A 12,442-nucleotide genomic window follows, 5' to 3' on the forward strand; every position below is an offset into this window, starting at 1 on the left:
CAGGAGAGAGGAGATATACTGGAGACAGGGAGAAGTTCTTTCAACATTTATTCATGCAACAAATATCTATCAAGCTCCTATGGTGTGTACTGCACCATCAAACATCTCAGCATGATGACATTTCGGCTGTTCCTGGCACTAAGATGCAGCAGTGAACAGTTCTCACAGAACAGGACTCTCTTGTGTTGTTTATCGAGAGTTACAATAAAACTGGGTCTGTACTTTGTACTATGACATAAATTAAATATTTGTGAGGACCCCAAAGCTCCATAAGAAGAAATGGCTTATCTTCCACACCAGGGAGAAAATTGGTTTATTTGTTATGGGGTGGTAGTTGTTTTCTGAGAACATTAGTGAAAGGAGCTGATGAGCATACACCCCAATCTGGAGTATAAATTCCTTGAAGATTGGATCTGTGCCTTTTATTTCTTCCCTTTCCTCCTGTAGAACCCAGTCACTGGGTGAATAGGAAGACTTGGTAAAGATTTGTGGGTGGATAGATTGCTATCAGTATTTTGCTTTGTTGGTATTAACCTTGGGTCAAAATTACCTAAGCCCACCCTCCCCCCCATTGTAGGGCAGTGAATGACAAATATATAATTGGCTATAGTTTTCCCATGGAATCGCCAAGAGGTCAAAAAAAAAAGGGGGGACTCAGTGTACATTTCCTGCTTTTTTTTTTTTAAAGATATATCCATTTATTTGAGAGAGAGAGAGAGAGAGCACGAATGCATGAGTGCGAGTGCACGAGCACATGCAGGGGAGGGGCACAGAGAGAGGGAGAGAGAGAAACTCAAGCAGACTCTGTGCCAAGCAGGGACCCCAACGGCAGGGCTCGATCTCACGACCCTGAGATCGGACCTGAGCCAAAACCAAAAGTTAGACACTTTCACCAACCGTACCACCCAGGCACCCACATTACCTGCTTTTAAGAATAAACTGCTGATGGTTAGCCTGTGGTCACTAGGATCCAGGGCCCTCAGTCCTCTTACTGTGTTTCCTTATAACCCCAAACTCCCTAATTCTGACCCAAGCCCCTTACCTTAGCTGGATGATGAACCCAGGCTTGGCATGAATGGTCCATTCGCAATGAGCATTTAGAGGGTAGCTCTCCAACAAAATCTGACCCTTGGAGGCTCGCAGAACCTGGCCACATCCTGGGAAGAGAAGATTGGGGCATGGAAATGGGAGTCAAAAGGAAAGAGACGGTAGAAGGTCTCAAAGAGCCTTTGAACTCACCCCACACCCCTGAGAACAGAGTGGAGAAGGAAATTACTTTCTCAAGCACCTGGCAATATGCTAGGCAATTTGCATAGGTTAATTCACTTAATCCTCCCAACAGCTTGAAAAAAAAGGGAAGTAATATCATTCCAGTTTTCCAGCTGGGAAAATGCATAACAAGAGAGTTAAAGAAATAGCTTGTCTAGCCACTAAGTGACAACGGAGCAGAGATTCAAACCTGTGTCTGAATTGAAAGTCCAAGCCACTCTATCATCCTGCCTCTCCAAGACTGCCATATGCCAACCTGCTGACTCCGCCCTAAAAGGCTTTGGAAGTAGACACTGCGGTCTTTGTCTGAAGCCTCAACCTGCATAAGAGCCCTGGTCTGTGTGCCCTAAAGGTCCTCTACCCCACAAATATGACCCCAAAGCAACTCTTTCCTGACCCCTTTCCATCCAGTTAGAAAATTTGTGTCAATTTGTTCTATATGTAATTATGTAATAAATGTGTCCCTGACACATGACACCAAAAAGGGAAATGATCTCCAACCATTTGGACTGGATTACTGGTTTTCTGGGGTTTTTTCCCCTAGCTCCCAACCCCTTTTTTCCAAACAAATTCTTTTGAATGCCACCAATCAAAAAAACATGCACCCAAGAAGTTCTCCTGCTTGAGGTGTGGGGGTCCAAAGCCCTCTTCCCTTGCTATCACCTTGGTTTCCCCGAGTTACCTCCAAAGAATCATCAAGAAAACCACTGGACTGAGTCATCATTAACTTACATCATATTTCCTAGTGTTAAGATAAGCACAGGTGTGTAAGATCCATCCTAGTTTTACAAAAGGGTTTGGGGGGAAATGTCTCAAATTGGTTTTATAGAAAAAAAATTATCTGGGTCATATAAATAAATGATATCTCCTACCAGAACTGCCAAACTATAATCCTTTGGCTGAATGTGGCTCACTGCCTGTTGTTGTGCATAATGTTTTATTGGAACAGAGCCATGCACATTCTTAATGCCTTTTCTATGGTTGCTTTCCAGCTACAGAGGCAGAGTTGAACGGTTCTGACAGGAGACAGCAGGGCCCACGAAAATATTTACTATCTGCTCCTCCACAGAAAAAGCTTACAGAAATCCAGTTTGACCTCATAAAGTTTAGATACGCAGTTATAGTCAGTAACCCCCCAAAAGTATAAATTCTCATTGTTTAAAAGAAAAGTATTAACATCAGTTGCTACTGCCCCATAGCCGGATGATGGTGGTGATCTTTCTACAACGTTAGGAAAAGAGCTCAAACTCCGCTTTTGACAAGCTGTGAGGTCTGAGGCTTGTTACTTTTGTGGAAACCACTGGTGGGTTGGTTGCGCAAGTCCTGTCTTCATTTGGATTTTTATTGCTGCTGTCCTGGTCTGCCAATGGGAAGCACCATCCACCACTTTCCACCGGGGTTTCTTGTCTTGCTTGGCCTCGCTCTGCCATCCCTCTCTGCAATCCATTTCCCCAGTATTTAATTCTCCACACAGCAGCCAAAGCCACCTCTTAAATAAATAAATCAGATCACATTACTCTCTCGATTCAACCCTCCAAAGGCTTCCCACTATGCAAACACCTTCCTATAACGTCCATGGCTCTGCCTCACTGAGGGCCCAGGCCCACGCCCGCTCATCTGCCTCCTCACACAGCCCCAGCCACACCGGCCTCCTTTCTGTTCCCAACTCAGGGCCTTACCCTTGCTGTTCCCTTAGCCTGGAAGGTTTGACTTCTTCCACATCTCCTTTCTTTGGGAATTAAGTTCAACTGCCCTTTCTTCAAAGAGGCCTCCCTTGACCACCCAGCTACAGTGGACCTCTGTGTCTCTATAGTAACTGTCCTTACTCTATTTTTTCTTTTCTCCATAACACATATCACTAATTGAAATTATCTAGCTTATTTGCTTACTCTCTTTAGAGGAGCTGGGACCTTTTCTAGCTTGTACACCAAAATGGAACCTGGCATGTAGCAGGTGCTCAGTAAATAGCTGTTGAATGAATGAATGATGATATTATCAGCCAGGCCAGGCACTGGCTGAAAGATTTACAAACGTCCTCTCATTTAATGCTCATGAGAAAACTAGGAGAACAACGTTCATCTCCCCATTTCCCAGAGATGGAACACTAAGGATGTAAGAATTTAGTGACTTCCTCAAGGCCAGATGGCCAGGAGGTCAAGACTGTAAGTGACTGTTTTAGCTGTAAAGCACTGGTTAAGAATGGAGACTTCAGGGGTGCCTGGGTGGCTCAGTCGTTAAGTGTCCTGCCTTCGGCTCAGGTCATGATCCCAGGGTCCTGGGATCGAGCCCCACATCAGGCTCCCTGTTCAGCAGAAGCCTGCTTCTCCCTCTCCCACTCCCCCTGCTTGTGTTCTCTCTCACACTGTGTCTCTCTCTGTCAAATAAATAAATAAAATCTTAAAAAAAAAAAAAAAAAAAAAGGAATGGAGACTTCAGAGCCCACTGCCCTTGGTTTGAGACTCAGCTTTATCTTCACCGGCTGTGTGCTTTGGGCAAGTTACTTCCTCTCTCGGAACCACAGGAAACCTGAGTCAAATGGGAATAAAGCTGACACCTACTTCATATGATTTTGTGAGGCCTGAATCAGATTATGGGTGGAAAGCCCTTAGCAGAGACATCAGTAAATGTTAACTCTTGCTGGTTGAAGGCAGAGCAGGGATTTGAACTTGGATCCGTCCAGTACCAATGCTGGGTCTTGGCTGGTACACTCAACTGTCTTGGGGGCTTACTGATCCAGCCCTGTCCCATACCATTTTGAAGCAGCAGGATTCTTCCACCCCACCGGAGAGATACATTGAATCTCCCCGCCTTCCCCCTCCCGGTCCCATTTTCTGAAGTGCACGTTCCTTCTTCCTGCACACCTCACACGCCATCGCCCTCATCCGCCCATCTGCTGGCTACGGAAGTGATCTTTGGGTGTGAGAGACAAAAAAAGAAATCTTCCTGCACAGCCTCCACCCTTTGGGGACTGGCAGCTTCCCAGCCTGCAAGGTGTTAAATCCCAGCTCCCACTGCAAACCTCCTGCAGGGACCCCAAGTTAGAACCAGCAGCAAATGCTGCCAGTCTGCTTCCCTGCAAATGGAAACTGGTCTCAGACAGTAGGGAAACTGGACCTCTCCTCATGTCCTGGGGGAGCTGGTGCCCATCCCTGTCAGGTCCCCTTGGCAGGACCATTCAGGCTTTAGCCAGACCCAGGATCTCATGCGGCCTCTGGAGAGGTTAGGGCCACCATTCCCATCCAGGTGCTGGCCCCTGGCCATGTGAGATGCTAGACCCCTTGTTCCGGGGCTGTCCTTCAGAAGTAGCCAGGATTCCAAATCACATGCCACAGCTCAGTTCTTCACGATGTTTTCCTTCTCACTCTAGGTGGGGAAGGGAAGAATTGGCCCCAAGATGGTGGACAAGTTCCAACCAACCAGACACAAAGAGGCCACTTCTCAGAAATGTGCTCGGGGGAAGGGTATAAGGCACCAGGAAGAGAAGGAAGGAGCCCTACTCCCTTCCCACGTCAAGGGGCTCCTTCAGCTCCCTGTCCACTCTTGTCTCTTCTCGGGGAGCTGGCGGGTCCGGGTGCAGGGCAGACTAAGTGCACCTCTCTGTCTAGGACAGAACAGTGAACACAGCTGAGTGTCCCCGCCAAGGAAGTACTGGTGGCCAACCAAGCAGGTGGTCCTGAGTCTGAAAGACCAGAGCAGGCAATGGGCCCAGAAACGTGCTCAGATTCCCTGACAATGTCTTGCTGCGGGGGAAGTGGGGCGTGTGTGTGTATATGTGTGTAGGGGGTTTTGCCAGGGAAGCCAGACTCTCCCCTGGGCTCTCAAATCCTGGACTCATCTCCAGCCCTACCACCCCCCGACCCTTCTCTGTTACTACAAGCCAACATAGGAGAGGCAGCTAGACAGACCCTGCTTCTGCAGAGCTGAAGGGAAATCTCCATTAATTTCTAAACTGGCAAGAGAGCTGGAAGGTTCCCAACAAAAATGAACACCCCAGCATTCAGACAAAAGTCTCGCTATCTCCAGCATGGGGGATGGGGAGGGAAGAGCAAGAGACAGACACAACACACTTTAGAGACGTGGTTGGGTTTTGTTTTTTTTTTAAACTTTCCTCTTAGGGGTGGTGAGGGGGAAGGACTAAAGAAAGCAAGCATTCAGACATAGAGACATTTGCATTTCCTTCCCTCCTTCAGAGATGACTTGGAAGCAGGACTCACAATGATTAAGGGGCAGTTCGTGAAGCCAGGCTGGGTCCACACTGCCATTCAGCCTTTTACTAGCTGTGTGACCCCAGACAAGTTCTCCAGATTCTCTAGACCCAGGCTTCCTCACTGGAAATGAGAATAATACTAGTACCTTCCACCATGTTGCTGTTTTCTTTTTTCTTGTAAGGATTAAATGAGATAGATATTTATGTAAAGCAATTAGCACAGTACCAGATACATAAAATGCTCAATAAACGGTAACTAATGGTGTTATTTCTCTTGAGTCTTGTCTGGATCTGAGACACTATTTTGGTACAAGACTCATGGCGGACATCCCATGTTCTGACCCACTGCTCCACGGCTCCTAGGAGCCTCCTTACAGCACTGGCTACAGCCCTAAACCCATCAGACACTGGAGCCCGCACACGGATGTCAGAACAAAGACCTCGATGAGGACATGGGGATGACCCACATCCCAGGCCAGGAGCTAGAAGGGAGTTCACACCTTCCACGTGACTTGGTTCATCCTACCATGCCCTGCTAGGCCCCTAAACAGGGACTCGGAATGTGGACCGCAAGTGCCTCCCACATGGAGAGATGATTTAGGACAGAGGATGAGAGATGGGGCTCTGGGGCCTGGCTTCTGAAATGGCATCTTCCCTTTGCTACTTACAAGCTGCAGGACAGAAGGTAAGTTACTTAACCCTTCTGTGCCTCAGTGTTCTCACCTATAAAATGGCTCTGATGAGGATCAATGACAGTATGTGAAGGCACTTAGAACAATGCCTGGTTCATAATAAGTGCTAAGAGATGGCTTTTATCAGGGGCTCAGGTCTTAACCTGGAACAGTCACATGTCCAGGAATAATTCCATGGCTCACCCTATGATATGGCCTATAATCCCAATTAATTTGATACTTGACAGTGATTGTTTTTTTAATTGTTTGCCTCCCCCATGATGTGAGAGCAGGGACCTTGTCTGTCTTATTCATCCCTTTACAGGCATGGAGCAGGTGTTCAGTTAATTGTTAACTGAATGACTATGCCAGATAAAATCAAACACCTCCCTGCTCAGTCAAACCATTTTTAAAGCCCCTCCTCTTTGTCTCAAGTGGTTTGTCCACTCAGGTGAAATAACTGGCCAGCAAGAAACAGCATCTACCACTTTGCTGCAGAAAATCTGTCCTCCCCAAAGTCATCAGAATCTTCGCAAAAACAGCAGAGAGATAATGGAGCCAATGCAACTCAAAAGGGGCTTGGGTAGCACCGAGAATTCTGATTTCTTCATAAAAAAGGATTTCAGTCCTTTTTCCCTGAGCTTCAGTTTGGTTGATTTCTATTAAATCTGTGTTTAAGTTCCCTGATCCTTTCTTCCATTGTGACCAATAGGCTGTGAATCCCCTCCAATGAATATCTTAAGATCTCAGATAGTATAGTTTTCAGTTCTGGAATTTCCATTTGGTTCTTTTTAATACTTTCCAAATCTATCCTGAAATTTCTCATCTCTTCTTCCATTATACCTTTTCCTATAGAACCTTTAGTATATTTATTTTAGTTATTTTATTTTTTATTTTATTTTTTTAAGTAAGCTCTACGCCCAACATGGGGCTCAAACTCATGACCCTAAGATCAAGGGTTACATGCTGTACCAACTGAGCCAGCCAGGTGCCCTATTTTAAAGTTTTTTTAAAAATTCCTTGTCTGAAAATTCCAATATTTGATCGTGCATGGTCTATCTCTTCTGATTGATTTTTTCTCTTGACTGGAGGTTATATTCTCTTGCTTCTTCACAACAGAAAATATATATTTTTCTTTTGATTGGTAATATCCTTTCCTCTATTAGGCAGGGAGGATGAGGACTGATCATTTAGATCCAATCAGAAATTAACCTAGTATGAAGCAAGACCGAAGCTGATTCTTCTAGAGGGGTCTTGAAATTCAAGTATCAGAAACCTAACAAAATCCATCTTTGATTTTCAACAATCTCCGAAATCCCCACCCAACTTCCTATACCTCCATAATTGTAAGACTGGGAAACTGTGAGTTTTAGAGGCTTTGAAATCACCAAGTTTTTGAAGCTGCAAAATGACAACATCCCACGATCTTCTGCTTTCCAGTCTTGCCCTAGTCTCTGCTTGCTCAGCACAAATTTATTGAAGAGAATACTTGGTAGAAAGGAATGTCTTTACTCTGGGGTCTCCTTTAGATGCAAGTTCAGCCACCCACCCACAGATTATCACAAGCCTGGCTAGCCCTGCCTCCTTCTCTGGTTGATCCCGCCCTTCACTGCCCTGCCCTCAGCCTCATAGCTGGCCCCTGGTATGAAGCATCCTGGATCACTACACAGGAAGAACTTAATCCTCTGGAGTTTAGATTTTTTTAGATTTTGTGTTCACAGATACTTGATGGTTTAAAGAAAACTGAATTTTCCTTGGTTTATCAAGTGATTTCTTGCTGTTTGAGCAGCTAGGAAGGTCTTTTTCATGTTCTCCTACACCTTAGCCAGGAACTGAGCAATGATTAAGGAGTTCTTTGACAACGTTAAATCCTCTGCAAAGGCTCAGACATGAATTCCCTGCAGTCAGAGCTTCAGCTATATATATATATACATATAATACGTATATATATAATGTATATAATTTTCATATAATTTTATATGAAATGTAAAATGTTATTTACCATACAATCCTTGTTCTAGGAAGATTACCTCCCCATGTCCAGTATATACTGTCTTGTCCCTAGGGAATTCTACTTTATTATTTTTCCTCTCTGGCCCTACATTGATTTTCTTCTCAAACAAGAAAAAGAAAAGGAAGAGCTCACTTCATGGCTCTGAGTTAGGAGTAATAAGAATAGTGGCCACCATTTATTGAGCATTTACTATGAACCAGGCTCCATATTAAGGGATTTACAGACCGTGCTTCTTTTAACCCTCACAAAGATCCACAGAGGACCACCATTATTATCCCATTCTGTAAATGAGGAAACTGAGATTTATAAAGATTGAGTAACTTTGCCCAAAGTCACAGAGGGAATAAGAGATTCAAATCCAGATCCTACTGGTTCCAAACCCAGCGGTTAACCATCATATAATACAGTCCCCAATTTGGATCCACATGGGCCTCGTTCCTTTCCTGGAAGTGTCAGGACACATAAGTCCAGGACAAGATGAGCCAGTTTTCAGTGACTCCTCCCAGATGATTCTATGGTTCCCTAGGAAGACAGCTCCATACATCAGTAACACACAGCTTTGTGGGCCTTTCGCTCTATCTCTCTCTCTTTAAAATTTGCTCTTGATCATTCCCCATTATGGCTCAAGGACCAGCCTACACAAATCACCATCCTCTCTGATATTCTAGCCCCACATTTTTAGGTATGGCTCATGGCCAGCCCCTCTGCTCTATCCAAAATATGGCTAAGAAGATAAAATGTATTAAGGGTCTATAATTTCTCCCCATAAATCCTCTCTCATCTGGGTTGACTTGCTAACCTTCCAACCCCTAAATTCTCCATAGTCTCTAAGTCTGGGTCACTGCAATGTGAGCTGGAAGTGTGGCATCCTGGGTATCTCTTAGGCCCTCTCATTGCTCATCTCATTTTGGTGGCTAAAACACAGCCTGAGGGCCACGATGAATAAGCTCCACTCTGAAGCTCAGTGGACTGGTTCCACTTAAGACATCAACTTTCCATTTACGAAGCTTTGGGAGGAAGCCTGATTTTGACTTTAAATATCAGCGCCTCTCATAGCCAGCATCTAGATCCCAGTTCCTAAATACTATTCCGCACAAAAGGAACCAGGATTCATAGAGAAATGGCTGGTTCTAGGACCTGGACACAATCAAGGTGAACTTGAAACATTTCGGGGGAAGGGGAGCAGAGGGAAAGCAAGCAATTGCCTAAAGAATGATGCTGTAGAGCTGGCTTGAAGGGTAATTCTGGGACCATTTGAGCATCAAAAAGAAAAATGATGATAACATTACAAAATGTAGAAAAAAAATTTAAATTCATGAGTTCATAGTGCCATAAAAGAGAGAGAAAGTCAGATTTGAGAAAATGATTATTGGTGGATCCAGGTGAAGCGCCTATGAATGTACTATTCTTTCAAATCTTTGTAAATATAACATTTTTCAAAATAAAAAGTTGGGGGAAGGAAGAAAGAATCAGCTCCTTTCCGAAGCCTGGATATTCTGAACTTACTAAACCAATCTTCCTTGGGCAAGAGGACGTGAATAAAGTCCTCTCCTGGGCTCAGTGACCTCCGGCCCTTCTCCTCTTATCTTGGGTAATACAACCTGCCAATGGTTAAAAATGAATCAATCACACAAGGGGTTCTAAGACTGTCGTAAGTTAGACTAATGCTAATTATCACAAAGATTTGTCAAGGACAGTGAGCAAATACAGGGGCTCTAACATTTGCTCAGTACTGAAAGCTCTATAATTAAATATAAAATAGTATGATCCTCTCTGGCATTTGCCTGTCGCTTCTGCTTCCCAGGTTCTATATGGCACCCAAGAAAAAATGCCAGGGCTCGACAGATGCTACTCAGCAGGAAGCCGTCCTTCAGGATTAAACAGCCAGAAAGGATCACTTGAGTGCCATCTACCGGCTAAATGCTTGCACTGCCTCAGCCGGGAACAGGCCGCCAAGTGTTCAGCGTCCTATTAACAGAGGCAGGCGGCACAGGGTGCAGCCTCAGGCAGGCATTCAACAAACGGGGAAATGAATTACTTCCTCCTTTGATTTCCCCTCACGTTTATTCAATTCCAATATGAGGTGCAGGTGATCAGAACCTAATCCCATCATACTGATGTCTTCGTATGGTCCAGCCCTGTTTCCATAGATGGACTGTAAACTCGGTGAGGGCTCATTGTTCTCCCTGATGACCAACCCATAAGAAATGCTCCATAAATGCTTATGGCTGGGATCAAATAACACACAGTGTGTGCAAAGAGGCTTTCAGAACAAGTATAGTGAAACTGAACAAGCGTAACCGAACCAACGCAGAATGAGAGAGGAATCTGACCATTATTCTGTTTGTTTCATAGCACTGACCACATTCCAATTTTTTTTTTTTTGGTCTCTCCTCTCTAAATTGCAAGCTCCAGAATTGCAGGGACCACGTCTGTCTTGCCCATCATTGTACGTCCAGCACCTAGGAGCATCATTCAAGAAATATGTTTTGAATGGATGGGTAGAAAAAGGAATAATGCTCTCTGTTCTCTTTCCTAGGGACGATGACCAGTTGCCTTGAGCCAGTTCTGCTATCCTCAAGAAAACCTTGATTCTAGACATGGACACCATCACTATCCAACCAGTCAGACTCCATATACAGCCAACTTTTACCCGGAGGCCAAACCCAAGACTCAACCAATGGGTGTTACTGGGAAAGGCACATGTACAAGATTTCCCTGGGCGACTGCTATCCTCTGTCTTGTTACTACTTGCTTTAGCACTCTCCTACAGGCGAATATTCTTCCCTTTCTCTGCCCTGTCCCCCTCCTCCTTGGGATGGGGTATACTTCCCTACTTGACTGATCTGGGGCTCGGCCAGTTCGTCGATATGATGTGAGCAGAGGCCTTAAATGTGCCTGTGTGTTTGGCTTGGCCCCTAGTGTTTTTTCAACCCACCCTGAGAAGAATATGTCCCAAGGAGCTGCTCTTCTTTGGGCTAAGCCCTGAAGCTGGAGTGCAACGCAGGCCAACCCAGCTGAAATCAGCTGAACCCCAACCAACCCACAGACCCATGATAAAGGAAAATAAACATTTGTCCTTTTGAGATGGGTTTGTTACACAGAAGAAAAACGACTGGTATAGATGAGCACATTATCACCCCTACTCCCAAAAGCTTTCACTTGGAAATTCTGTCCTATGACCATAACACTCCTCCTGCCTCCGTGTTCAACTACTTTATTACCACTCCGCCTACTTTTCCATCCCACTGACACCGCTAGTCCTCTCCCTTCTCCAGGCTCTTTCTGGTTTCATGTCCTCCCCAATCGGGACAACCCTGTCTCAGCCAACTCTGGGATCCACCAAATGACTGGTTTTATTCACCTCTGCTCCCATGCTGCTAGAGAGCACTGCCCCACTGGCCAGGCGGCATCACCTCTACAGGAAATCCAGCCTCCACTGGGTCCTCAGTCTTGCTTGGACAAGCTTTAATTTATCATGAGCTGGTGCCTCTCCTTGGTCCTCCCATGGCCGTCCCAAATCTCTGGTATTCTCAAGTGGCAGCCATACGTCCACTCTTGCTCTCAGCAGAGATTTCGCTTCCCACTGGGGGCCCCACCAGCGGAGGTAGGATGCTACCGTGGTTAAGAACAAGCCGTCTCGAATCACAGACACTTTGGCATCTTCCTGTTTTACCCACAGATGAGCAAAGGCACAGCTCCGCCATCAGCCCCTTCCGCAACCTCTCCTGTCCCTGCCTCCCCAGGATTAGCTGTTCTCTGGTCTCTAGTCTGGAGCACTCAGCCATACCCTAGTTCCCAGCCTTTCCATGGCTTCTCAGTGCACTTAGAATAACACCTGAACGCTTTACCGACTTTCCCTGCTTCTAAGGTCATGGGTGAGCCGACGCCAGCAGATGGCTCCACCCCCTACCACAACCCCGTTCACTCAGACCGAAAAAGAGCCACCTCCCACATCCAAAGGGGAGAAAACCCCAAAGTTATCTCCTATACCACAAAGGTCAATGTGAAATCTAAAACTGTGCATTATATCTCTAATTATGTCTTTCTTAAACTTTCACTGAAAGTAGTTTTATTTCTGGACCACCCACCAGCTTGGCAATTAAGGAGCATATAGAATAATAATGACATATTTATTGCATTAGTTGAGCTTTTACTATGTGCCAGACAAAGCATTAAGTGCTTCACAGGCATTACCTTACCAAATTCTTGAAACAACCCTATGAGGCAGCATTATTCCCACTGTAAAGAAAAGGAAACGAAGCTGAGCAAGGTTAAATG

At 45.3% G+C, this 12,442-nt stretch overlaps 1 protein-coding gene across 4 annotated transcripts in view; it reads right to left on the reverse strand.

The window, feature by feature from the left end:
• Window positions 1-12,442, reverse strand: part of PAMR1 (peptidase domain containing associated with muscle regeneration 1) — a 150,134-nt gene that overhangs the window by 34,077 nt on the left and 103,615 nt on the right. For all 4 annotated transcript variants that reach the window (XM_032413903.1, XM_032413902.1, XM_032413901.1 and 1 more), the window contains one exon: window positions 1,043-1,157. In XM_032413903.1, the coding sequence (XP_032269794.1) occupies window positions 1,043-1,157 (115 nt within the window). The remainder of the gene's footprint in view (window positions 1-1,042; window positions 1,158-12,442) is intronic.

The sequence above is a fragment of the Phoca vitulina genome, unplaced genomic scaffold (assembly GCF_004348235.1).
Source record: "Phoca vitulina isolate PV1807 unplaced genomic scaffold, GSC_HSeal_1.0 scaffold16, whole genome shotgun sequence".
In the NCBI taxonomy this organism is placed as follows: domain Eukaryota; kingdom Metazoa; phylum Chordata; class Mammalia; order Carnivora; family Phocidae; genus Phoca; species Phoca vitulina.